Source organism: Cucurbita maxima, unplaced genomic scaffold (assembly GCF_002738345.1).
Source record: "Cucurbita maxima cultivar Rimu unplaced genomic scaffold, Cmax_1.0 Cma_Scf00026, whole genome shotgun sequence".
NCBI lineage: Eukaryota > Viridiplantae > Streptophyta > Magnoliopsida > Cucurbitales > Cucurbitaceae > Cucurbita > Cucurbita maxima.
The window spans coordinates 121441-148761 of NW_019272042.1; the positions used below are offsets into that span (position 1 = coordinate 121441).

The 27321-nt window shown below is 34.5% G+C and overlaps 4 protein-coding genes across 8 annotated transcripts; 1 reads left to right on the forward strand and 3 right to left on the reverse strand.

The window, feature by feature from the left end:
• Positions 1–4629: 4629 nt before the first annotated feature.
• LOC111498947 (LOB domain-containing protein 19-like) lies at positions 4630–6871 on the forward strand. The gene is made up of 2 exons (XM_023150335.1): positions 4630–5100; positions 6384–6871. The coding sequence occupies exons 1-2, from the start codon at positions 4810–4812 to the stop codon at positions 6723–6725; spliced, it is 633 nt and encodes a 210-aa protein (XP_023006103.1). The 5' UTR covers positions 4630–4809; the 3' UTR covers positions 6726–6871.
• Positions 6872–8763: 1892 nt separating this feature from the next.
• On the reverse strand, positions 8764–15168 carry LOC111498943 (peptidyl-prolyl cis-trans isomerase FKBP43-like). Its single transcript, XM_023150331.1, has 12 exons — positions 15043–15168; positions 14707–14780; positions 14153–14388; positions 13629–13765; positions 11831–12182; positions 10624–10824; positions 10346–10489; positions 9655–9865; positions 9462–9549; positions 9336–9377; positions 9197–9245; positions 8764–9110 (listed from the first exon to the last, which is right to left on the reverse strand). Exons 1-12 carry the CDS (start codon positions 15053–15055, stop codon positions 9029–9031), a joined length of 1629 nt encoding a protein of 542 aa, XP_023006099.1. The 5' UTR covers positions 15056–15168; the 3' UTR covers positions 8764–9028.
• A 587-nt stretch (positions 15169–15755) lies between these two features.
• On the reverse strand, positions 15756–21057 carry LOC111498945 (vestitone reductase-like). Of its 2 annotated transcripts, XM_023150334.1 has the most exons (6): positions 21023–21057; positions 20938–20982; positions 18932–19070; positions 16871–17395; positions 16318–16513; positions 15756–16066 (listed from the first exon to the last, which is right to left on the reverse strand). In XM_023150334.1, the coding sequence occupies exons 3-6, from the start codon at positions 19053–19055 to the stop codon at positions 15925–15927; spliced, it is 987 nt and encodes a 328-aa protein (XP_023006102.1). In that variant the 5' UTR covers positions 19056–19070; positions 20938–20982; positions 21023–21057; the 3' UTR covers positions 15756–15924. The 2 variants fall into 2 exon arrangements, with proteins under 2 accessions (XP_023006102.1, XP_023006101.1); XM_023150333.1 differs by lacking the exons at positions 20938–20982; positions 21023–21057 and adding an exon at positions 19629–19915 and having other exon boundaries at positions 18932–19065.
• LOC111498944 (vestitone reductase-like) lies at positions 21052–27183 on the reverse strand. 4 transcript variants are annotated; one of them, XR_002720882.1, is made up of 6 exons: positions 26961–27182; positions 25806–26330; positions 24763–24958; positions 23858–24079; positions 22931–22986; positions 21052–21261 (listed from the first exon to the last, which is right to left on the reverse strand). XR_002720882.1 is itself a non-coding variant. In XM_023150332.1 (4 exons), the coding sequence occupies exons 1-4, from the start codon at positions 27082–27084 to the stop codon at positions 23926–23928; spliced, it is 999 nt and encodes a 332-aa protein (XP_023006100.1). In that variant the 5' UTR covers positions 27085–27183; the 3' UTR covers positions 23730–23925. The 4 variants fall into 4 exon arrangements, 1 of the variants encoding a protein (XP_023006100.1); XR_002720880.1 differs by having other exon boundaries at positions 21052–21327; XR_002720881.1 differs by lacking the exon at positions 21052–21261 and having other exon boundaries at positions 22690–22986.
• Positions 27184–27321: the final 138 nt, after the last annotated feature.

Sequence of the window (27321 nt, forward strand, 5' to 3'; positions counted from 1 at the left end):
TTTTATAAAATGTTTTAATTTTAAATTTTACTGTATGTTAGCTTTTATTGAAAAATAGTTTAAGAAAGGCATTCTCATCTATTTGTAATGAAAATAAAAAAATAAATAACATTAGAGTTAAATATTCGTTAATTCTTGCTGTTCAATTATTAATGTATGTATTAATGAAACAAATATTTCTTTAATTACCGAGGTGGGGACCACAAAACCATGCTGCACCAATTTGCGGATGAATGTAACGCCCGGGTACTTTAATGACCTCACATCCCCAATGCTTTAAACTGGATTTATACCCGGTAACGTCTTTCTTTCTTCCTAATTAATTATTTTTTTAATTATCATAAACCAATTTCTCTACTTACTTTATTCATTTTTATTTATCTCTACTCTATATTTATTAGTAGGGTTGATGTTGGAATTGGAAGATTTTGTAGCCCTCCCTCAACCATGATGTATGCTTATGTATGCTATGGGATGACGATTCCATGTTATGTATGTATGCAATATTTTATTATGTCATGACTTGATCCAAATGAAGAGGAAAAAAAACTATGCAATGCTATGTTTCTCCATGTTATAGATCATACGATAAAGCAAGATGAAAACCATGATTACTATGTATACATGACACATACGTATGCTCTGACGTGGATGAACGGAAGAATAAAATGATTTTGATTTTATGCTATGATTTTAAACTAGGAGGAACGCATTCAATTTCCCTGTTATGTTTTGTTAGTAAGGACGCGTATCTTCGATTTTTCATATTCGTCATGATATCATGCCCACCGAACCAAAAAGTCAAATCTTTTCACAGCATCCCTAGGATAAAAAAAAAAAAAGGAAATATAGTTAAAAGTATATGGGGGTAAATCAAAACCATATCCCAATCATATAGTTAAAAAAAAATAATAATAATAACTTAGTCGTATGATTAATAAATAGAGAATGGAAAAAAGAGAAAGAAATGTGAACAGTTCGTCACGGCGCATCACCGCGCTGTCCGGCTTTTGTCCAATCCGTGCGGTGTGAAGAGGAAGCAGTGATAGACACGTTCCATTTAATCCCACTAGATATCTGACACGTGTCGAAATCAATTACTCTCCTTTCTTTGATTTGATTTTGCTTACATCCTCACAGTACCTTCTTTCATTCTCTCTCCACTTTCCCCTCTATTTATTCAATTTTATACATTTTTATAAATTTCTAAGCCTTTTCATTTTGTTAAAGAAATATGAGATATCATTTAATTATTATCTTGATTATTTTTGTTAATATATTTAAATATATAATAATTTACTTTTTTTTTTTTTTTATGGATTCAATTTAAACATAATTTGAAACATAATTGATATGTTATCCACCGTGCTTGGTTGAAATTATGAATTCTTGTAACACATGCGGACAGCCAAAAGTTGGTTGAGATCACAATATTAAGGATTCAAAAGCTATGTCCTATCTGGTTTTTTTTTTTCTCATGCTTTTGACTCCTCTGGTTTTGACCAATTTGAGTATTTGTAGATTCTTTTTTATATTATACCAAAAAAAAAAAAAGAAAAAAAAAGGATAAACTTAGTTAAACGATCCGTCAAAGCTACAAGATGTAAAATAAAATACATGGTAAGAGAGCATTCCTTAGTAAATGAATCATGAGCTTCATCAAACACGTTAAAAGTTTGAGTGAGAGCTATAGATCCTCTATTCAACTCTGACTCTCCTATTCTAATTCTGAAAAAACTTGTTAGGAGAGGAAAGACCTCTTAAAGATAAGATATATAATTGAGATAATTCAAAAGATTATACCATTCATAATACGATCTCCGCACAAGACAAAAAAATTCTGTCACAATTCATTGCTACATTAGATTCAAGATGTGATACGACTATAAGATGAACATGATTATTCTCTATAATTTGGAACAACCCATGTTTCTTTAAAACCCTATTACATCTTAACAACATTTTCACGATAGAAACTCGATCGGTTTCAAATTTTAAACTACAGAGACTAAATTTTTACAATTTTCAATCAAAGTGGAGGAAATAGCGTGTATTTTAACCAACATTTCAAATGATTATAGACAAAATTTTGTTTAAGAAATGATACAAACATTATGAACACACATTTTGAGATAAAAAAGATGAAGTTTGTCCCACGAGCTCCCAAACCGTGTGACCAAAACCTAGAATTCCTAAACTTTGGTCCCTAAAAGGCATGTAAAAATTAAAATATTTAGGGTTATGATTGTATTCCCAAATTTAAGGGTTTAAGAAATTTGTATTAAATTGCATTATGTCGCCTAAACAAACGGCAAATCCACCTTCCAATAGACTAACAAAGTCAAATAAATGCTTCGAAAAGGAACATGTTTTTTTTTTAATTAATTGAGTTTAATTATGATTAATTATCTTTTATTGTGATTATGCAAACCCCAGGGGTCAATGAGAAAGATTTGCACCCTAAATAATAATTAATTTAATCTAACCCCTACATTTTTTTAATTTACTTTAGTAGTCCTTTTGGTCAAAACTTTTTTGGTAAACAACTTATTATTTGCTTTTTAATATGCCATTTTGCTAATTAGTCCAAGTAATTTCATGCATTAAAATATGGGTTTTGTGTAGATGGATGTATTAAAATAAATCTTATATTTTAACTTTTTTTTTTTTTTGTAAGTTTTTACTCCAAAATATTACTGTTATTTATTTATTTTATAAAATGTATCCCTTACAACTATATTCTTTGTAAATTTGGAACGGGATTTGATTCGAAAACCGATTCAACGATCTTTGATAGATTAAGTTATTGTGCACGTAAAATTTCTAAATTAATAACGTAATTCATCTTTACAAAACAACTTACCAAATTTAATCCAATACGATTATTTTTTTAACCATTTTTTAAAAAAATATATAACTAAGTCAATGGTGCATCTCAAGTAAATATTAGGTTCAATTTATGTAGATTAATAATAATAATTATAAAAAAAGTAGAAAAAAAGTAGAAAGGATGAAAAGACATTTTGATTTGAAATTTGAATGTCTTGCAAAATCTAAGTTAAAAAGTATTTCATTCAGAGTTTAATAAAAGAAGTCAAATTATTATTTTGGTTTGGAGGGGGGTAATTAAGGTTGCGCCAACGTTGTACGCTGCAAAGTTGAACAGGGCCTTGACCGTGTGCCACGTGTCTCGAAATGACAATGAAAACGTACAGCAGGCGTGGATTTTGGTGTAACTGCTGGTGATTTTGACTTTTCTGTCCTTTTCACTGCTGATTTGCGTTGACAACCACGCGAATTATCAAATTGTCAGGTAATAAAATGTCTTGTGGACAATAAGTAAAAACTATTATTATATTATCATATATAAATCATAAATAATCAAAATTTAAATTTTCAATTTCAATTAAATAACACAATTAATTAATTAACTAATTTTTGGTAAATTTATTTGAGAATTATGATGATGTCATTTCTGAATAATAAAAGAATTGACTCAAAAGGGTTCAAGATGCGATCGGGAGTTGGTAGCTAACTCACGTGCCCTCCGAACAGCACAAAATGTTCGTCTATTACACGCATCAAGTGCCCTCAATAGTCGTACATATCCTACTCAAAGAATGATGCTTAATTACGAGTTATTATTCAAAATGTTTTGAGTTCTAAACGACAAATTATGTGTAGGGCACACGTGTGAGCTAAGATAGGGTAAGTATTTGTTGAGAGAGGTGGTGATGGATAAAGAGAAATTTAGGGCTCATATGTAGCTATCTGTGTGTGATCCATCAATAGCAACCAAATTTGGTTGTATGTCAAATATGAGGCCACTGTGACCAACATTAATATAGCAATGGGCCTACATGTACCCTACACACACAACAGAACTTTTATATACATACACCTTTCTTTTTTCTTTTTGTGGGATTGTATTAGGGTTCTTCCCAATTCAAATTTGGAATCAAATATCTGAGTATAGTTCAAATGGATGATATCTCGTGTTTTTAACCTATTTCTACCGTTTAATTCGAAAGTGTTTATGTTTGTATCGTAATAAATTTGAGTTGCGACGGAGGCTTTCTTCATTTGTATGTGAAGTTTTTTTTTAATACGAACACTTATTGAAGTTATTTTAATTCAATGTTCATTTAATTCAACTATGTTCATGTTGGAATTTGAATGGGAGGGGAAGAGAGAGAGAGGAGAGGATAGAAAAGAGAAAGTGATGGGAAATATAAAATTAGGATTAGATGTGTGTATCCAGGTGGCAGGCATTGAGAGGGGTTAAGAAGTTTGCTTCTGTCACCACTGGATGTTTATATGTTTGCTTCACGCAAGCAGCTGCCTCTCAACTTGCCCTCCTCTTTAAGATTCAAACCAAAATCACACACAAAACCCATCTTTGCAAAATAAAACGATCAAATTCATCAAACTTAGAATCTAAACAACCAAAAAAAAAAAAAAAAAAAAAAAAAAAAAAANAGAAAGTGATGGGAAATATAAAATTAGGATTAGATGTGTGTATCCAGGTGGCAGGCATTGAGAGGGGTTAAGAAGTTTGCTTCTGTCACCACTGGATGTTTATATGTTTGCTTCACGCAAGCAGCTGCCTCTCAACTTGCCCTCCTCTTTAAGATTCAAACCAAAATCACACACAAAACCCATCTTTGCAAAATAAAACGATCAAATTCATCAAACTTAGAATCTAAACAACCAAAAAAAAAAAAAAAAAAAAAAAACACAACAAATACCAAAACCCCATTACCATACAATTCCCCGACATCCAACAAATCCCACCTCCAGAACGCCGTGATGAGTAGCGCCGGCGTCCACGGCGGAGGACCCTGCGGAGCGTGCAAGTTCTTGAGGAGAAAGTGTGTGAAAGGGTGCATTTTTGCACCCTATTTCGACTCGGAACAAGGCGCCGCCCACTTCGCGGCGGTGCACAAGGTGTTTGGAGCTAGCAATGCCTCCAAACTCCTCCTCCGCATCCCGGCAAACAAGCGGCTGGACGCCTGTGTTACCCTTTGTTATGAAGCTCTGGCTAGGGTTCGAGATCCTGTCTATGGCTGTGTTGCCCATATCTTCTCCCTTCAGCAACAGGTCAGTTCTTCAAATCCTACTCAAATTTCACCTAAATCTCTTTAAACATCCATCTATTATGCATACTCCAATTTTGGGGTATTCTTTTTAGAGGGTGTTGGGTGTGTAACATTCAAGTGCCTGAATGCAAAAACAGGAAACTATAGGGGCGGAACTCAAAATAAATATTTCTTCAAGGGTTTCGTTCTTTCTATTGATTTTTTGATTGGGAATTTGCTTGAAAACCATGGGGACTTGAATTTGTAGGAAACAAATTATTAGGGTTTTTATTTTGTGGGGTGAAATTTAAGTGACCCATTTTCCAATGAATTTTTGTCAAACTAATTGAAATAATTCCTTGTTTTGAGAGAGAGAGAGAGAGCGGAGAGCGGTGGCGGCTGGCTTATATATTTGGTGTTGCTTGCCGAAGTTACTAAGCAAACAATTTTAGCTGCTCGAGAAATAAACAAATATATAACTTTGGAGATTTGACCTTTTCATATTTATCCCCCTTTATTTATGACCCTTCTATTTTTAAATATTAACAATTTTTCATTTGTATTTTTCCAACCAAAAAAAAAAAAATCATAAAATTCAAAATTTAAATTACTTTTTTCTCAATCTTGCTCGGATAAAATTAAAAGTTTAAGCACGTATTAGACACAAAAATTGATAATTTAAGAGCCTATTAGGAACATATTGGATGTTTGAAACCTGAGGGACGAGATAGACTTAAATTTGAAACGGTAGGGACAATATAGGTTTGTCTTTTATGGTTTGAATTTGAAGTGGATCATGAACTTTCGCAAATAAAAATAGTTAATTGATTGAAAGAGTTTGTTTGTTTAATTTTTGCTTGCTTGTTTTGCTCTATATTTGCCAAGAATATCAAAGTTTAATTGTCATTATATGGTCTATTATTGTCCATCAAGCAATCTCCCTCACACTTATATCTACCTATGTACATACATACATTTATACGTGCATACGTACATACATATATATAATTGTCTTAGGTAGGACGCCATGTTAGTTTGCATTTTGAGATAAGTTAGAAAAGAATCTTTCGTTATAGTTTCAAATTTATGGCTTTCTCCCTCTCGTTCTTACTCAGAAGCTTTATTTATTTGTCGTTATTATTATTACTACTTTGAATTCAATACGTGATCAAGAACATCGACCTAAACAGTTGAATTGTGTTGAAATTAGGTCATAGAACATCTCGGTATTGGTATTTCAACTTCGATAAACTCATTTTCCTACTCATCAAGCCTAACCCTAATTCATATCAATGTTCATCACAGGTAGTGAACCTGCAGGCAGAGCTAGCATACATTCAGGCCAAACTTTCCACATTGCAGCGGCTACTACCGCCACCGCTACACAGCCCGTCCTCGACTGCTCGCCACAATCCGCTCCCGGAAACCACCCCTGCCTCCGATATGGGTCTGCTGCCTAATGTTCCAATGCTCCTCGACCCGCTCCAAACGCAGCTAGGTTGTAATGAAACGACGAGTAGCTTTCTGAACCCAATTGATCATGAAGATGAGATGGATGAAGATGGTGAGCTTCAATGTCTGGCTCGAGAGTTCGTTTCGAGGTATTTGCCCGGAGTAGGATTCCGGCCGCCGTGCTCTCAGATTTGAGAATCTAAGCTCTTTTGTGGGATCAACTTTGTTTGAACCCTTTTTTTCCCTTTATTGGTCTATTTTGGTCTGAATCAGAAGTTGGAACTGTTGCTTTTGAAATGCGACACGTAATTATTTTCCCTTTTCGGCATTTGAGATTTCAATTATAACTCTTTTGCATCAACCATTCTAGCTACTAATTGATTCAAATGTTCTAGAGCCACGTCGATTAGAGGGTGGATTGTGAGATCCCACGTCGATTGGAGAAGGGAACAAGTGTTAACGAGGACGCTGGTTCACAAAGGAGGATGGATTGTGATATCCCACACCAATTAAGAATTGGAAAGGAGAACAAAACATTGTTTACAAGAGTGTGAAAACTTCTTTCTAGCACAAGCAATTTAAAAATTTTGAGGGGAAACTCGAAAAAGAAAACTCAGCCATAGCCCTGTCAACAAGTTGAAGTTTATGATTAAGTGGCTAAAGGCATTAGTTTGAAAATCAATTGTATCATGAGAACTCGTTCCATTTCCTCGGGTACTGAAGTGGAACTGTGAGAAAACCTTTTGGTAGAATATCTTTTCTAATCTTTCATAAATATTTTAAAACTACTCTGAAAATAAAAATCGTTTTAAAATTTTAGATAAAAATTGAGACTATGGAATAGCAAAGTTTCTTATATTTATTTTATAAATAAACCTAGAATCAAATGATACATAATTGGAATAACTTTTTAAAAAAATATTTTTTTTAAACAAAATTAATTTTTTAAGATATTTATGAAAAAACTATTTAATATCTTTTTAAATGAGGTGAATGATGAAAATAAGAAAAATCTTATTTTGGAAAAAATTTTAAAATTAGAAACCTTCTAAAAAATTTGGAATAATTTAAAAGCCTTAAATTTGAATTGGTGTATTTTAGAAATGTTCTAAGTGCATATTCATTGTAGCTTTAATAATATTAGATCAAGGTGATATGAATCGAACTCGTAGCCTCTTTACTCAAAATAGATATGTCAGCAAGATTACACTACACTTTGTCTCACCCCGTCGAAGTAATCGATCCACCCAATCGACGAAGAGTATTGCTTTTATTTATATATTATAAAATAAAGTCTGAGATTCGAATTTCTGATCTACTCATCAAAGACATAAGGCTTAACAAATTGAACTGGTACATTTTTATTTTTCATTTCAAAGCAATATACGTGTCAAACTATGCTTTCCTTCTTCTTCTAACTCGTTTGGGTAGTGAAATGGAGTCGTGCATGGGTGTTTCTTTGCATCTATCGCCATCATTTTCATCCTCTTTGACAAGAATTTGAAGTAGTTACCAAGTGAAGAAGAAGAAGAAATAGAAGAAGCAGTCAAGAACGACTTGTGAAATTTGTGTTTATGGTGAAGATTGTGAAGAAGGGCTTGAAGATGATCTAGAGAGGAAGGCTGATGATGAAAGCTTTTTGGATGGGAGAATTGATTTATGATAGGTCTCTCTACATTCATTGTCCAAGTTAGCATCATTAATGTTAGGATTTCCTTGTTTTGCTAACACAAAAGGGGCAATGAGGAAGACATTAATTGAATGGTTCATAAAAATAGAACATTTTGGCACCGAATTACTTCTCCTTTTCCATCTAGCATCCTCTCTCTCTGGTACTTGTTCCTCTCTCAAATCAATGTCGTTCCTCTCTTAAATCAATGTCATTCCCCTTTCTAATCAATTTGAGACCTCACAATCTACTCCCCTTTGAGACCCATCGTTTTAGTTGACACTCATTCTCCTTTCCAATTGATGTAAAATTCCACCACGAATGACACATTGTCAACCAACAAATTCAATCACTTGTCTTGAATGCCATCATTTGTACATGAAATAAAAAAATTTGAACAATGTCGAATATTTAAAATAGTGAGTAGGTGACCCTACTATTGAATCTCGAATTTCATATAAATGTAAATTGAGATTTTTCTATTTTTTAAAAAATTACTATCAAATTAAATCAAATTATGTAGATTTCATTTTCCAACTTAACATGATCTCAACTAAAAATCTCTTGAAGAAACTAATAATCTTTCTTCCAATTTGAAAGTTTGAATCTCCACTTCATCAGGTGAAGTATCGTTTAGAAAAGGGGGAAAAAAAAACCCCTATTAATTTCCCTATTCAAGGGACAATAAGCCCCCTCTCTGGGCTATGTATACCAAAATTTCTGCAACGGCAAACCAAAGCTCACATCTCATCCATACTTCCTACTATTAACCATAGCTTTGGTACCAAGAAACATGCCCGTATTTTCAGTGATAAGAGAAGTGTATAAACTAATGAACCTTAATCAATACGACATCATACACGAGCCACGAATCAGCTGGTATATTTCCCCCATTTCCTTCGCTCCCATATCTGCAATAAAGCATGAACTTAAGTGAAAAGTGATGCAGGAAAACTCAGTGCAGAGGGGGAACAAGTATTGGCTTCTCCTCTCATACCCCATTGAAGGCGGAATGGTAAGTCTTCGTTTCTCACCGACTCGCATACCTAATGGTTTATGTGCAGAAGATGTGTTCATCAAACTGAGCTATTAAAAACAGAAAAGAAAAGCACAAGCATTCATTTTGAAATTTGTACCATCAAGACCAGCATCCCATCCCTCTATAACTTGGCCAACTCCTGGAGAAAGCAAATATATAGAAGATAATTTCATTAGAAAGGGGGAGACGGATCATTGACACATTGTTATAAAAGTGATCTTACCCAAGCGAAATTTATAAGGAGACTTGTCGTCGGTTGAGTCGACTATTTCATCACTTTGCTTTAACTTGCCAACATAAAGTACACTAATCTGAAACCAAACAGAAGTCAAGGATATGAAGGACATTCTAACTTTGAATCAGTAGTAAAGAAGGTAGCAATCAAAATGTGTATGTGTAAGTCAAATGGATCTTGCCTTTCTCTTGGAAGTAGCAACTTTTCCATTTGGTTTCCCAGCTTCTAGTTCTTCAATAACCAAGCCACTCGGTAAGGTTCTAGCTTGAGATGACTTCGAGACACCATTACTTTCCTTATCCTCAGTTTCTGACTTCAAAGAATCCCCATTTTCTAGTGCTTTGGTCCTTTTCTTCTTGGTTACTTTCTTCGTCGTAGAATGATTTTCAGTCCTGAAAAATTGCAGTCGAAAACATTGAACTTAAAGGTCGTCCATAAACATTGTGGCACAAAAAAATAGGACACTCAGGCTCGCAACTGGTTTAGAAACCAAGGCCTTACCCAAGTCGAACAAGATTCTAGATACCTGGTTTAGAAAATTCCATCCTCTCCAGTTGAGGTATATGTTTTATATTATAAAGATAACAAAAGAAGATTTTGGATTGTTTTGACCATGACAACTCAGATGAAATTAGTTTCAATAACTTTTCAATTTCTAGGTGACAGTTATTTTTCCAGTGAATTAGGGATATCTCATAAAAAAAAAAAATTAACACCGAGGCCGAGCTGCATTAGTGTTACTGCATTATCTTTCCGTCCTGTTTCAAGCAGAAAAGTGACAGAAATGCAGCATTCACAAACTGCAAATAATCACTTACTGATCACTCACAAACTCAGGTACCAACTTAAGAATTAAGAGACTGCACACTTACTGATCAAAAGTGGGTTGCACATCTTGGTCCATCTTGTCAGGCTTGAGATCGCATGTACCATCATTTTCGATGATTTTCGCTTGCTCTGACCCTTTCTTCTTTTTCTTTTTTGGTCTCTCACTATCTTCATGGCCCACATCAGTGCTTCAGATTTGGATAATAGCAAAATCAAGATAAAAGAAATAGAATAGTCAGCAGGCTGCTAAAATACAAAATATGCTAGAATAACTTAAATGAATGTAATCCAGCAACTATAAATATCTGAAGCTGATCCTCACATGTTCTCCTGTTTCTCTCCGCACACAGTCTTGACTGTGTTATCCATCTTCAATTCATCTTGCTGGATCTCAACTCCTGAAGTGGCACCACTACAACTATTACCATCAGCTTCAACATGTTTTCTCTTCGATCGCTCTCCTTTCCGTTTCTTCTTCCGTTCACTACCAACTTCTGAAGATCTGATTGGCAAGCCTAATTCCCTATATCCAATGCACAAGCAAGATAAGTGAATAACAAAAGCAGATCTTGTCTCCTTAAAAGAAATACCAATGCCAACCTACTGGATAAATCCTATTCAAGGCCGTAGAATAAATGCAGATATCAAGCACTAACTGAGCTAGTATACTGGTTGACATCATTCAGAATACCAAAGAGAAAAACCCAGTTTCAACAAGAAAAATATTTTGGCCAATGCTATAAACAGACATTATAAGCTCTCTCCCAACCCTAGCTAGCCATTAGATAATGCTAAGCCAGTTGTTCTTTTAGAAATTGGCCTATTCAGCTTAATAATCCTTGATGGGGAATTGCCTGGAATCGGTTTCTCATTGATTAATTGTTTTCCCTTTTATACCTTTGAGAGGAGCTCATTCAATTGTTTTCCCGGTTTCTTCATCAAATATGCAAGGTCAGTCCCTTCAAAAGAATTATTTCTATGAACAAGTAAACGACCCAACGGAAAAATACTTAACGGATCCGAGTTATATGATGTTAGAACTTCAAATCAAAAGGGGAAAAAATAAAGTTAGATGTTGGTCAATCTGGTGCATTATTTGGCATAGGCATGGCTTCTTTAGTATTATTATTATCTGAGGATGGCATAACCCAGCAACTTGAGAACACCCCCCCCAACCCACCACTAACGTGTTCCTTCAACGTTTCCAGGAAATGACCCAGTAGCAAAAATGAAAAATTATTTTGCTCTCTAGCTTCCTTGCTTGGATTCATTAAATGTCGACATCATAAATTAATAACACTGTTCAACAAAAGCTCCAAGCCATTTAGACATCATTTCAAGACGTTCTCAAGAAAGGCACTAACTGTATACATAAAGTAGCATGGATTTGTGACCTTCAAAACATTTCTAAGAGAAAATCATAAATGCCCTGCTATACAAATCTAAGACTTGCACTTTATTTTTCATTGAGAGGAGAAAGCAAATTAACAATTTATCTCATAAATGACAATTTTATAGCCGGAACTCACCCATTCAGCAGACCATCATCAATAATACCATCAGTATTTCCATTAACTCCAGTAACAAAATCGCCATCAAATTCTGTCTTCGTATCACTGCTTTCATGTAAGACTTTGTGCTCTCTTGCTTCCTTTTCCTCTGCATCCGTAGCTATCTCTCCCTTGGTTCTATTATTGCACAAGGAGGATATGGGATGGTTGTCTTCATCTAAACTCTCCGATTCTGAGGGGATCCCAGTTTTTACATTATTTTTAGGCTGAGAATTTTCTTCGTCATCAGATTCGCTCAACTGATAGCTCTTTCTGAGCCGCCTACAGTTGCGAGTTTTATTTCTGATTTTGTTCTTGCCAAGAGTTTCATCTATTCACACCAGATTGAGAATGGTCAAACTATTGGAAATCAAATAGCATTCATACTGCGATCAGCATGATTTAAACTACTACTAAAAATGGAAAATCAAAACTTGTCTTATATATAATAAGAACCATATTGTAAATGTTTGAACATAGGTCATCTGGGAAAATATAAGGTATCTAGGTCACTAACATCTAAGGTACAGCCATATAGATCCCTAAATCACATAGCATATGCCATTTTCTAACACAAAACGTGCAATTAAATTTCTCCTAGTTTAGAATATTTTTTTCTTGAAAACTAAACAACCTCTCACTCATATAATGAAATTGATTAAAAGTTCAAGGGATACAAACTTCCAAAGGGAGTGAAAAAGAAAATTTAAAAAAAAAAATACCAAATACACAAAATAGAGAACCATGAACAAAAACTTATCATAGACCTAACAAAGTGCACCTCTATCGAAGATGACTCTATCATTGACTTTTACTACCATCTTAAGAAACTTGAGAAAACTAGGGAGGGCCTTCCAAATCTGCTATAATAGCTTTTACTTTGTACTTCTCAAAAAATAGCGAAGTAAGCATCATTGAGCTCTTGTTTGTATTGGGAAATAATCTAGCTTCTTTTGAAGATATTCTATTATGCAAAGAACCATTTCATGATGAATAAATTCCAACTCCCCATCAAGTTGTTCAATCCAAGCGGAAAGTTAATCCATAAAAATGGAATTTGGCCCCATTAAAGAAGCTTCAATAAGCAAGGAACAAATGAATACACCAGAAGACTAAATGAGGAGAAAATACGCAACCCCTAAAAGAATTAACGGATGCATGAATGATATTAAACTTCCATGAAATTATTGCAAAAACATAAACTATTGAATGAAGACAACTGAAATTCTTCTTGGAAAAGGAAGCACCTTAAATACTAGGAACTTAATGCTTCACCCCTCATGCATATTAATGCACCTTGAACAAAGAGAATTTATTTAAGAATCGAGGATAACAAAAACTTCAACTTCATGCATAATGTTGAAAATCGAACCAACTTGAAACTTAGGCTGCCTAGAGACATCCAAATCTGAATATAAATTTATTTTTTCCATAATACTTCATAAATGCAGCCTCAAAAAATTAAAGAACAATTAAACATTGAAGAGATTAAAACTTCTCTCTCATAAACAACGTTATAGGCCAAAACATCCTGGGACATGGTCTCCCAAAATCAAAAGGAGTGCGGATATAAAGCTTCACCATCCCTGAATCATGAGGATTAAGGCAGCCTCAAATACTTTGAAATGCAATAAAATCAATGCAAATAACAGCAAGCTTTAAAGGATGACTTCAATAAATGCAGAAAGAGCAGAAAATGAAGAGACGAATGCAAGGAGGAAACAAAAAAGACCCCACAATTATTAGAGAGGGATGGTAATGCAATCAAGATACAAACCTTCTTCATTCGAAATAAGAGAGGGGGAGAAAACTTCTGGATCCTCATCATTAATAAAACTATCCTCATACTTGTCTTCGTCAGCATACTCAGAGCTCTGTGTATCAGTGTTTGCAATATCTTCTCCATAGGATTCTCTTTTTATTTAGTTAGTTAAAGAAGGATAACAAAAATTCATCATGAAACAATGCAATCAACAAGCCCCAGAAAACAAGGCATGGTAGAAGGGAGAACACAGGAAACATGGTAATTTATTGTCATAGATAGATGATATATATGCTTAGTAAATTGGGCATCTCAAAAAAACCCAAGCTATATGATTATCCTAACTTGAAATATAAGCGATGCCCATCCTATCCTGAAAATATACAAAAAGCTTAAGACATTTTATATTTCTTATCTTTGCCTACTATTTTTTATAATTGAAGGATTGCAAATACTACACCCATAAAGAGCTACTATACATAAATAAATATAAACAACAGAGAAGTTATCCACCCTGATGCAGAGAAACTAATGGATACGTATTATCATCATTTACATTATTGTGTCGGGAACTTCCTAGAAAATAACCAGAAAGGTGAATGCTTCGAGGACCAATAACGGAAAAAATGACTTCATCAGCCTCTTCATATTCCAAATTTAGTTGCAAACACTCAGTCTTCTCAGGAAACAATGAGCATAGATAGACAGGACTCTTATTCCCCACGTTACACTGAAGAACGCTTTTCTTTGTTGCTGTACCAAACCCCAATGTTGCCTGCGATGACATCCATGAGAAAAACCGTCTCCTTTGTTTTTTTTTAATCAGAAACTGAGATGAAGTATATTAAAGCCACAAAGAGGACAACCTAAGGGCAGGGGACAAAGAGACCTCCATCCCAGGAAGAAACTAATACACAAAAAAAAGGGCTTCCAATTGCTAATTATCGAATTCATTATCCATAAATTCATAATAATTACCAAACCCAAACAAGGACTAAAAATCAAATCTACACAACTAATACCCAAGAAACTACGGCAACCCAGCTCTAAACTCTAATCACAAAGAACAAAGAGTGGAGTTTGTAATCATTACCAGTGAAACATGAAGCCTTCCTTTGAAGTCATCGAACTTTTGGGTAAAGGGCTTTCCAGGCTTCACTTCAGTTCCTGGAAAACTAACAAACAGAAATGAGAAAACACAAAGAAAACTCAGAAAATCAAAACAATGAAAAAGCAATCGAAAAATACACCCGACACTCGACAATGCTAACCAACAATCAAACTCCATAACATGATAGGAAAATTTAAATAAATAAAATAAACAACAACAAATTCAATATAAAGGATAGAGAAAAAGGAGAGAATGAAATAAAAAAGATAACAAGAAGAAAGAAATGGTGAAAATAATACAAGGGATTGACAAGTTTACCCCAGAAAGCCATGTTTGAGTAAGCTGCAGAACTCTCCTTGCTAAAACCCTAACCCTAGCCCCTCTGAAAGCAAGCGCGCGAGAGATGAACTGGGACGCCGGTCCATGATTGGAAACGGAGTGCGATATTACAAGAAAGCCCAGTTGGAGGTGGGACCCATTGAAGCTATTTGGCGCGCTTTCTATGGCCATATAATACCGTTATGTAAAAACCAACGGTTAGGATTTATCTTTTTAAAAAGGAAAAATGTTTTTTTTTTTTTTTTAATTTTGATTTTTTGTAATAAAATATATCATAGTTTTTTTAAGAAATAAATATACCATTTTTTTTTAATAAAAACTATAAATGTACCAAAGAAATGGACAAATCTGGCAAATGTAATTTTCGACATTATTATTACCGGGAATAAAAAAAATTGAATGTGTTTTTTTATGAAAAGAATGGTCAAATTCATCAAAATTTGACAAATTTCGAGGTCAGTATTGAAATTAAATTTAAGTTAAAGAAGTACCTGGAAATAATATTTTAAAAATTTAAACATGAAATAGATTTTTTAAGAACGATAAATGATGTCATGTTAAAAATGAAGAAATATGACATCGGTATGCCTTCAAAAATTGATGAAAAATGATTCAATATATTTTTTTTGGACGTGTTTTTGCTATAAATATGGATCAAATTCATCAAAATTTAAAATCTTCATCGACATCACTTACCCATATTGTCTCTTGCTCCTATTTGAATAAGTTCCCAGTTAAGAGATATAGTTCTAACAATCGTATGCTAGCAAAAGCCATCATTCAAATGAATACATATACACACATACATGCACAGAAGATAACAGACAATTCTAAACAGAAATATTAATAGAAAAGGATGAGCTAGAGATAACCCTTCTCTTTGCAGCTTTGGATTGCTCCGTCAAACATTTCTTCAATACCATACTTGTATTCAAAACCAGCATCCAAAAGCTTCTTTGATGAGACAGGATTGAATTTGAACCCTTTGATATCCTTCAAAGACCTACGGTCAAAACCAGTTGGAGTTGTAGTTGTGTTTCAAATAAATAACCAAGTCTTCGTAAACTTGATAAAATGACGGTGATATGATACATCTAATTCAAAAAATCTTGCATGATTCGATAAATAAATGATAAAATTCAAATGATGTTATGAGCCAAACGATAAATAAATAAAGAGTGTTTATGAGCCTAAGTTTTAAAAAGCAAATGCTTATCAAAGGAAGCCGAGAAACTAATATGCAGTGGAACTCACTCGGCAGAGGGTATCTGTAATTCTGGGTACTTGGCAGACAATAAGTTAGCCAATTCTTCGATTGTGATTAAGTGGGAAGAGCAAAGGTATCGCCCATTTGCATTTGGATGTTCAAAGAGAAAAATGTGTGCTCTTGCTACATCATCTACATGCACCATGTTTGATTTTAAGACCAATCCATACTCCGCTTTATTACCTGCACAAATTTCATGTTTAATATCATTGATGCTACTCAAGTTTGAAATTCAGCAAGGGAATAAAGTAACATCATGCAACTTCCTAGCTTAACGGCCTATTTGGATTGATTTTATAAGTGTTTAAAAAAGCTTTGAACAAGTGTTTAGAACACTACGAAAGTGAGTCCATAACGACTCTAAATCAGTGAATAATTCCATGATATCGTTATCGCTATGTTCAAAAACAATTTATAATTTTATAAAGATCTCTAGCAAAAAGATTCAATAAAACTTAATTATCTGCCTATTCTTCAATGAAGATTTCCAAGTCTTTCGTGCAGAGCGAAGGATGCATTCAAAGAGCATAAGATACTTACCTAACACAAGGGCCATTGTCACACGAACAGAGCCGGGAAGTCTAGGACAAATGAAGGGACCAACAACATAACTTGGAAGGATACTAACAACATCCAATCCGCTCTGCTGAGAGAACTCGAGAACTGCTTTCTCGGTTAATGTCTTGGAAGTCGGGTATGATCTTCCGAATGGTGAGGCGCTATTGATGTAATCAATGTCACTCCAACAACTTTCATCCAAGAAGTCTACTGTGTGGTGATTAAAATCCATGGAGACTACACTGGAAGTTTGTACAACTCGCCTTACCGTTTTTGAATCTAGACAAATTTTAAGGATGCCCAATGTTCCTTCGATCGCTCTTCTCGTCAAAACTTCCACATCTTCTTCGTCCTTCTCATCGATTGGGGTAGCAAGATGAAAAACTCCAATGCAACCTGCTATGGCAGGAGCAAAACTGTTCGGGTCGTTGAGATCGGCATGGTATATTTGGAGTTTTTCCGATGCATTGGGTAGACTTGTCAAGAAGCCATAGTCCTTGTTCTTCTCTGTGCATTATTAAAATGTAAACAAATTTAGATGAGGAAAGTCGAGATAGACAATTGATCTATTCAGAAATTAAAATGTAGACACGTTAGACAAGTATTGCATAGGCTTATACCTCTTACAATATATTGTACAACGATTTTGTTTTCGGTGACTTCCTTCATAAATTCATACTTATTCAATGAAAATTTCATATGCAGTTGGATCTACTTCTTACAATCCTTAATGAATACCAAAATCTTAAAAGTAAATTTGCCCAATCTTTAAGAAGCACAAAGTAGAAACAAAATTATTAACACCGAGTGTTCTATGGCAAGGAGGGTATAATATAGTAGCCAATCCAACTGAACTTTGTGGCAGTTTAATATGGTGTTAAATGACTAGCGGTGGGCTTGGGCTAACAGATTTTTTCCGCTTTGGCCCGTATGGCTGTCAGCCTCACGGTTTTAAAATGCACTAAGGAGAGGTTTCCACATCCTTATAAAGAGATGCTTCGTTCCCCTCTCCAACCAATATGAGTTCTCACAATCCACTTCCCTTGGGGCCCAGCGTCCTTGCTAGTACAACGCTCGGTGTCTAGCTCTAATAATACCATTTGTAACAGTATAATCCCACCGTTAGTAGATATTGTCCGCTTTGGCTCCTATCGCTGTCGGCCTCACGGTTTAAAAACACGTCTACTAGGGAGAGGTTTTCACATCCTTATAAATGGATGCTTCGTTCCCCTCTCTAACCAATGTGAGATCTCACAATCCACACCCCTCAAGACCTAGTGTCCTCGCTGGCACGCCGCCCAGTGTCTGGCTCCAATACCATTTGTAACAGCCCATGCCTACTACCAGCAGATATTGTCCTCTTTGACCCATATCGCCATCAGCCTCACGATTTAAAACACATCTACAAGGGAGAGGTTTGCACACCTTTATAAAGGATGCTTCGTTCCCCTCTCCAACCAATGGGAGATCTCGCAATCCACTCCCCTTGGGGCCCAGCGTCCTCGTTTACACACCACCTGGTGTCTAGCTGTAATATCATTTGTAACAGCTCACGCCCACTACTAGCAGATATTGTCCTCTTTGGCCTGTATCACCGTTGGCCTCATTGTTTTAGAACACGTCTACTAAGGAGAGGTTTCCACACTCTTATTAAAGTATGCTTCGTTCCCCTCTTCAACCAACGCGAGATCTCACATAAATTAAATATATTATAACCAACTAGTTTAATGTTTGAGTTTGTTTTGGAATAGTAATCAAAGAGCCAAAGACAGTGTGCTTAAATAGCAATCAGGTGATGAACTCTCATAGTAATTTCATCAAACACCAAGCATGCAAACCTCAAAATAAGTCAAAAAAGCAAAATCAAGTAAAGAATTCATGTAACATTCAAATGACTCAAGTACAGAATTGGAAGAAAGATTCAAAACACTCATTCTTAACAAATGAATATATCCTTTACAATCCAAGAAGCTGAAGTCAGCCATGCAAAGCCAAGAAAGCAAAACAGAGACCAAAAATGGAGAGAAGAAGGGGTGTTTTTACCTGGGTCGGCTCTGACGGTGGTAGTTACAGAGTAGCCATCCTCGAGAAGCCTCTTGATGAGCCATGAAGCTAGAAATCCAGTGCCTCCGGTTACACACACTTTCCCCTTCTCCAAATTTTCCATTTCTCGATCTCTGCCCTCCGTAGAACATGGTGCAATCCCACGCAATTGTTTACATTGAAAAAAAAAAAAAAATTAAACCCACTTCAATTAGCTAAGAGAAACATTAAAATATTCTGCCAGAGATTAAGATTCGAATCTTCCCAATGTATATGTACTCATAATTAATTGATTTTTCTTTTATAAATACTCATTAAAAAAACATACGAACACTGCTAAAATTATTAGACATGTTATTAAACTCTTTATAATTCCTTTTAATTTATAGTTTGAATCCGACTTAGAATTAGGGAATCGAATTTCATTGCGAAGAAACTATACTTAAAATTTTGACGATTATAATTAATCAATAAGATAATAAGTGATTTTGTTAAAATCGATGCTAAATTTTCTTTTTTGAGATTCTAATCTTAAAATAAAAAAATATTCAAATAATTCTCCAACCACCGGAAAAGAGAAAACATCCAAAATATGATCAGACTCCAAAAATCTTTCCATTCTAAATTTTTTTGATGTACTTTTTGAATTACGATAAACTAAAGAGTCCTTCCTTCTTGACTGTGATCTTAGACATACCTGAGTTGGGTTACCTTCCAGAAGTCGATTGACAAGACACGACCTGTAAATCTAGTGCCTTCTATTACTCAAACTTCCATCTCTCTACACAGTTTGAAGAACTAAGAGATAATGTTTAAGATTTATGGCTTTTTTAGTGTACCTCGTACATTTGTGATAAGGTTTCTAGCTGACTAATGGACATGCAATCTTAAAAATGATGTCCCACAAGATGGGAAGGTTTTCATTTATCAGATATCATGTGGAGGCTATGTTTTTTCTCTGCTCAACTCCATTTTCTCTTTCTCCCATCGTTTTCTCATTTTTCCAAATGGATATTAAAGCTATATAGAAGGATTCAAGCGAGTGATAATACAACTAAAATAATTGGTTTTATTACAGAAATTTACAATAGTTAATGAAATTTTTTTGGAGAAGATGTAAAAGGAAATCCAACTCGAAGACAAAAGAACTCCCTATCCCCATCTTAAAAGATTTATTACTTTCAAAAGATTAGACAATGTAACAGAGTCACCGGTAGTAGATATTGTTCGGAATGACCCGTTACGTATCGCTGTCAGCCTCATGATTTTAAAACGCGTATATTAGGAAGAGGTTTCCACACTCTTATAAGGAATACTTCATTCCGCTCTCCACCCGATTTGAAATCTCACATACAACGTCTTGAAACGGTATCTCTAACATCAATTAGCTAAGAAATCAATTATGAGATTTTATTAATTATGTTTCTATGTTTACTACTCCTTCGTTCATACAGGTACCCTTTCTCTTTGTAGCTTTCGATTGCTCCATCAAACATTTCTTCAATACAATACTTGTATGGAAAACTAGCACCCAAAAGCTTCGTGGATGCGACGTTACTGAATATGTAGCTTTTAATATCTTTCGAAGACCTATAGTCAAACCAAACCAGTTGTGTTTGTTCAATCTCTCCATTTCAAATAAATAACCAACTCACAAACACAATATGATGCTCCCATGTTTAAGATTTAGTAAGTGAATGAATATTCAAACATCAAACAACCAAATGGGCATTGGTATTAAAGACTTTCACGAAACATTAACATAATCTAATGTTCTGAGACATAATTCAAACGTTATGTAATTGAAATTTGTAACAAGTTTGAGGATTTAAAAAGGATACGATCCTCAAAAGAAGTTCGAAAACAACTTATAATTTAAAAAAGATGAAGTGAACTATTTCTCTAGCCAAAAGTTTCAGGAAAAGTTAGGTATCTGCCAACTCTTCAACAAAGAATTCCAAGTCTACAAGCATAAGATACTTTAAACATGAAAAGAAATATATAACATCAGAGGCATTGTCATAAGAACAGAGTCAGGAAGCTTAGGACAAATGAAGGGACCGACAAAATAAGATGGAAGGACAGCGACAACTTCCAATCCATATTGCTGAGAGAACTCAATAGCTGCTTGCTGAGTTAATGTCTTGGAAATCAGGTATAATCTTCCCAATGGTACAACACCCTTCATGTAATCAATGTCAAGGGATACGATGCAAGTCTACGAGCGTATACAACTCGTCTTACCGTTTTTTAATCTAGACAAACTTTAAGGATGCCCAATGTTCCTTCAATTGTTCTTCTCGTCAACACTTTCCCAGCTTCTTTGTCATCTAGATTAATTGGGATATCAAGATGAAAATATCACAACCCAATTTTCAAGGTTACGAGAAATTGGATCGCAACGAAAAGTCGAAATCAGACACAAATAAAACAGAATTAAAACAAAACAAAACATTAAAAATGTAGAAAAAACGGTAAAATTTCACACAGTTTAAAATAAGTCTCTCAATTTTCAAACTCGAACATTTTCGAGTTTGGAACAATCTTGCTTTTGGCTCATACCATTAATACCTTTGGCTATTTTGTAAACTTTGGATATATTGGGCTAAATAAATCATATTTATTATTACATTTTTCCTCTTCTTCCTCTATACATGTTTTCTCAGCCCTCTGTCTAGCTCGTGTTGACATATCTCTGGCACTAATTTGAAACATTCTTGGGCTCTGATCTGTCTAGCCAGCCAACACTGATTTGGAATGTTTTCGTTCCAGATTTTCCAGATCTAAGAAATCTGAAAAAAAAAATTTGTTTTTTTTTCCGGGTTTGTGATCTACCAGCTCACTGCTGAGACGCCAACATCTGTGGGTTCGTGGTAGAATCGCAGTTGCATGCATGCATGGATGAGTCACAATAAGTGGTTTTTAGAGAATGTCTACCACCCTAAAGAACATGAGTTGTTTCACCTAAAACAAAAATCTTACTTCTCTTTGGATGGGTGGCTGGATAAAATAAATAGCATCCATTCATGGCAATACTTGCCTTCTTGAAAAGGTCTTCCATAACCGCAGTAAAAGATGAATTTACATCACTTTTACCAACCTAAAAAGATATAGGTATTAACTAAATCACTAGGCACTAAGTAAAATTATAATTATAATTAAGGTATAGATATAATTAAAGTCATTCATTCAACATTCCCCCCACAAGCTGTGAATGACATAATTGAGGCATAAATATAATTAAAATAATTAAAGTCATTCATTCCCGTATGAATAGATGTTAATCCATAATAACAAGATGCGGAAAAGATGTCATCCATTCCCAGCTTGACTGGATAGGATTATGTGCAATATTGATCGCACGTCAAGTTATGATATCAACAGTAGCTGTGATGACTCCAAATAAATTTGGTCAAGGTGGAAGATTGGTAACAATAAAGGCTGAATAAATTTGGTCAAGTGGAAAATCGATAACTATAAAGGCAATTTCATCAAGGTGGTAGATTGGTAGCCCTCAGAATAAATTTGGTCACGGTGGAAGATGCTACGCCTATTAATCACACCTCTTAAAATAGAAGGGACCATGTGGAAGTGTAAATCATTTCTTTCATACCGTTTATAATAAAAAAAAAAAAACCATACATATTAGGAGATAATATAAACCATACAAAAAATATATCTAACTAAATCAGTAACAATATAGTTATAACTAAGATTAAGATCTAGATAGATATGATTGAAGTCAATGAGCCATCATAAACAAAGACAAACTGGTAATTGAAAATATTGAAAAAGGCAGCAGATACAGAGTTTATGTTGTATATAGAACAACGATTTCAAATAATGAAAAATATTGGAACAGAATTTAGAATGGCACGTACCACATTCCAAATAATTTATGAATATATTTCATAAAAATCTAGTTGCTTTACGCTCTAGTGCAATAAAAGTTTCATTTCACAAATAGAATGAGGAATAATACAATTTCAAAGAACACACCTTCCAAGGTTTTGAATCCTCCGAATTGGCTGCTCCTACCATTTCGTACAATAGTCCTGAGAAAAATTCAACCATATGCATAAGAATGAATTGACCAAGGACTAGCATTCCCGTAACAATATCAGGAACTCAGATACTTTAATGCCTCATTCAATATCTTCTTCCGCAGTCGTCATCGCCAATATCGTCTACCATCGACAACGAAATCAGCAACCAAATTTTATTCTTGAGGATTTTTAGGAGAGGAGTCTCACATTGGCTAATTAAGAAGTTGATTGTGGGTTTATAAGTAAGGAATACATCTCCATTGATATGAGACCTTATGGGGAAACCAAAAGCAAAGCGATGAAAGCTTATGCTCAAAGTGGACAATATCATATCATTGTGGAGAGCCGTGATTCCTAACATGTTCTTTTTTCACTTCCTTATCCCTTCTTTTTTTTTTTCTCTCTTCCTTTTTTCCCCATTGTCATAATAAATATGTAACGCGTTTTAAATATGAACGAAAAAGGATCACTGTGAATTGATAGAGAAAGCCCCCCTCGGTTCATACCCAAAAGAAGGCGATTTCCCTTCGCAAAAGAATGGACCAAAAATACTTCAAAATGTAAATTTTAAAGGTGAAATTATTGAGTTTGAAAACTCATGCATCTAAATGCCATTACTAAAATAGACATCAATGACCAACTTGGGTCTAAGAAGTCTACTAATTAATCCAATCCCATAAACACACAGAACCAAGACATGCCCTTAAAAGAGTGGTAACCTCTGAAGAGCTGTAATGCTAACAGAAGCCAGCATTCAAATATATATATATATATATATTCAGAAGATAACAGACTGGTAAACAGAAATAGATACCACTTCCTTGAGAAAGACAATTGTAACATACATATTTTATATGGGCTAAAGCCTAGAAGAACTAACCACATCAAATTATTGGCCTCTTTTTGCAATCATGAGGAGCTTTTATTAATACCGTTCCATGCTTACTACTAATTTGTTTCATGGAGATAACCCTTCTCTTTGCAGCTTTGGATTGCTCCATCAAACATTTCTTCAATACCATATTTGTATTGAAAACCAGCATCCAAAAGCTTCTTTGAAGAGACATCACTGAATATGTAGCCTTTGACATCTTTCAAAGACCTGCAGTCGAATCAGTTGTATTTATTTAATCCCCAAACTTCAAATAAACAACTTTGTCTTACTTCGAACCTTTAAAGTCCCTGTTGTGAAATTGATAATGATGACGATGTAATATGCTTAATGGAAAAATCTTGCATGATTTGATAAATAAATGATAAAAAAGAAGTGAACAGTTGAACAAAAAGGTCTATAAAAGAGATTTGATTTGTTGTTTCAAAATAGGGGCATATTGTATGCCAAACTTCATTTTGACTGAGTATCACCTTTCTTCTATCATCTACCAATCAAATTGGGCCAAACCAATCAATATTTATCCAATAAGCATATACAGAAGGGCTACATAGAATCACAAATTCAAAAAAAAAAATTATAAATAAACACCACGATCATTAACCTTGTTAAGACCCCATTTGATAGCCAAATTCCAAACAAACAAAAAAAAAAAAAATCAAGTTTTTTAGAACTATTTTTTAGTTTTCAATACTTGGATTGGATTTTGAAAACATGTCTAAAAAGAGGACAATAAAATAACAAAATCAATAAGTAGAAGTAATGTTTTTAAACCTAATTTTCAAAAAACCAAAAATAAAAAATGAAATGATTATCGAAGGCTAACTTTGCAATATTACTAAGAGAGAAGATTCTGTAATGATAATGGGAAACTAATATGCAGTGGAACTCACTCAGGCGATGGTATCTGAAATTCTGGGTACTTGGCAGAAAAGAGATTAGCCAATTCTTCGATTGTGATTAAGTGGGAAGAGCAAACATATCGCCCATTTGCATTTGGATGTTCAAAGAGAAAAATGTGTGATCTTGCCACGTCATCTACATGCACCATGTTTGATTTTAAGATCAATCCATACTCTGCTTTATTACCTGCACAATTTTCATGTTTAATATCATTTTGGAACTAAGTCATAAACAGAGTGTAATTTACTAATTTCCATGCAAAAGAAGCTAAAGGGCTCACATTGATGCTACTCAAGTTTGAAATTCAGCAAGGGAATAAAATATTTAAGCATCCCACAACTTCCTAGCTTAACGGCCTATTTGGATTGACTTTCTAAGTGCTTACAAAAGCTTTGTTAAGTGTAAAACAAGTGTTTAGAACACTACGAAAGTCAATCCATAATGGCCCTAAATTAGAGCATAATTCCATGGAGTCTATGGATCATGAACTCAGTCAACTCATAATATCATTATAGCTATTGTCAAAGAACAGAGATAAAAGAGGTATCCCAAGCAAAATGAAGATAGGAAATGTCTTCAAAAGTTCAAATTGAATTACAGTCTATGTAGTCCTTATCATTTATACCATCCCCAAAATAATGCATGCCATTGCATGCTCATTAACTTGTTCAACTATATGTTACTTCAGCCAATTCAATCAAAATCGATCAAATGGGCATGTCATAATAACATTCAATCATTCGTATTAATGGCTTGCACTAAACAAAAACATAATGTTTAACTTCTGAGACGTAATTCAAATGTTCTGTAATTGGACCCTATAAGAGGTTGAGGATTAAAAAGGAAACAATGCTCAAAAGTTCAAAAACAATATATAATTTTATAAAGATCAACTGCCAAATATGTCTCTAGCAATAAGATTCAGTAAAACTTAGGCATCTGCCTACTCTTCAATGAAGATTCCAAGTCGACGTGCAAAGTGCAAGATGCATTCAACAAGCATAAGATACTTTAAACATTAAAAAAAAAGTACCTGACATCAGAGACGTTGTCACACGAATAGAGTCGGGAAGTCTAGGACAAATGAAGGGACCAACAACATAAGTTGGAAGGACAGTGACAACTTCCAATCCGTATTGTTGAGAGAACTCAAGAACTGCTTGCTCAGTTAATGTCTTAGAAATCGGGTATGATCTTCCAAGTGGTGCAATACTATTGATGTAATCAATGTCACTCCAACAACTTTCATCCAAAAAGTCTACTGTGTGGTGATTAAACTGCATGGTGGCTGCAGCGGAAGTGTATACAACTCGCCTTACCGTTTTTGAATCTAGACAAACTTTAAGGATGCCCAATGTTCCTTCAATCGTTCTTCTAGTCAACACTTCCACACCTTCTTTGTCACTCATATCAATTGGGGTAGCAAGATGAAAGACCCCAATGCAACCTGCAATGGCAGGAGCAAAACTATTCGGGTCGTCTAGATCAGCATGGTATATTTGAAGTTTTTCTGATGCTCCGGGTAGATTTGTCAAGAATCCATAGTCCCTTCTCATCTCTGTGCCGTATTAAAATGTGAACAAATTTAGATGAGGAAAGACGAGTTACACAATTGATCTATTTGGAAATTAAAATGTAAACAAGTTTACATACAGAAAACTAGTTAGAAAAGTATTGCACAAGCTTATACCTCTTAAAATATAATCAATAACGATTTAGTTATTGGTGGTTTGTTTTATAAATTCTTACTTGTTCAATGAAAACTTCATTTGTGGTTGGATCTACTTCTTACAATCCTTAATGAATTCCAAAAACTTAAAAGCAGAAAGAAGAAACAAAATTATTAACACCGAGTCTTCTATGGCAAGGGAATAATACAGTAACCAATCCACTTGAACTTCGCGGCAGCTTAATATGGATCTAAAGAGCCAAAGGCACTGCGCTGAAATAGCAGTCAAGTGATCAACTCTCATAGTAATATCATCAAACACCTAGCATGCAACCTCAAAAGAAGTAAAAAAAAGTGAAATCCAGTAAAGAATTCATATAACATTCAAATGACTCAAGTACAGAATTGGAAGGAGAGTATCCTTTACAATCCAAGAAGCTGATCTGGAAGTCAACCAGGCAAAGGCAAGAAATCAAAACAGAGACCAAAAATGGAAAGGAGAAAGGGGTCTTGCTTTACCTGGGTCGGCTCTAACAGTGGTGGTTACAGAGTAGCCATTCTCGAGAAGGCTCTTGATCAGCCATGACGCTATAAATCCAGTGCCTCCTGTTACACACACCTTCCCCTTTGCCCCATTTTCCATTTCTCTCGATTTCTGCCCTTTCCAGAAACGATTTGTAAAGATTGCAATCCCACGCAATTGTTTATATCAGGAAATAAATTATACCCATTTCACGTGTTCATCACACTTTTTAGAAATATTGGGATTTTACCCAACTTTCTATCATAATGGAGAATTTCTCATTCTCGCTTCTACCAATAAAAAGAGAGATATAATCGTTGACTTGCAAGTTATTATCAACAATAACGACCAATCTTT

Coding starts and splice junctions, on each gene's coding strand:
- LOC111498945 (XM_023150334.1), bottom strand. CDS start 19,055: ATGGAAAATTTGGAGAAGGGGAAAGTGTGTGTAACCGGAGGCACTGGA. Junction 16,514..16,870: donor GACAATGGCCCTTGTGTTAG/GTAAGTATCTTA, acceptor AAATTTGTGCAG/GTAATAAAGCGGAGTATGGA. Junction 16,067..16,317: donor TTACAGATACCCTCTGCCGA/GTGAGTTCCACT, acceptor TTTTGACCGTAG/GTCTTTGAAGGATATCAAAG.
- LOC111498943 (XM_023150331.1), bottom strand. Junction 10,490..10,623: donor GGAGAGAAACAGGAGAACAT/GTGAGGATCAGC, acceptor CCAAATCTGAAG/CACTGATGTGGGCCATGAAG. Junction 9,866..10,345: donor GTGCAACCCACTTTTGATCA/GTAAGTGTGCAG, acceptor GCAATTTTTCAG/GACTGAAAATCATTCTACGA.
- LOC111498947 (XM_023150335.1), top strand. CDS start 4,810: ATGAGTAGCGCCGGCGTCCACGGCGGAGGACCCTGCGGAGCGTGCAAG. Junction 5,101..6,383: donor TCTTCTCCCTTCAGCAACAG/GTCAGTTCTTCA, acceptor TGTTCATCACAG/GTAGTGAACCTGCAGGCAGA.
- LOC111498944 (XM_023150332.1), bottom strand. CDS start 27,084: ATGGAAAATGGGGCAAAGGGGAAGGTGTGTGTAACAGGAGGCACTGGA. Junction 26,331..26,960: donor CACTGTTAGAGCCGACCCAG/GTAAAGCAAGAC, acceptor AATACGGCACAG/AGATGAGAAGGGACTATGGA. Junction 24,959..25,805: donor GACAACGTCTCTGATGTCAG/GTACTTTTTTTT, acceptor AAAATTGTGCAG/GTAATAAAGCAGAGTATGGA.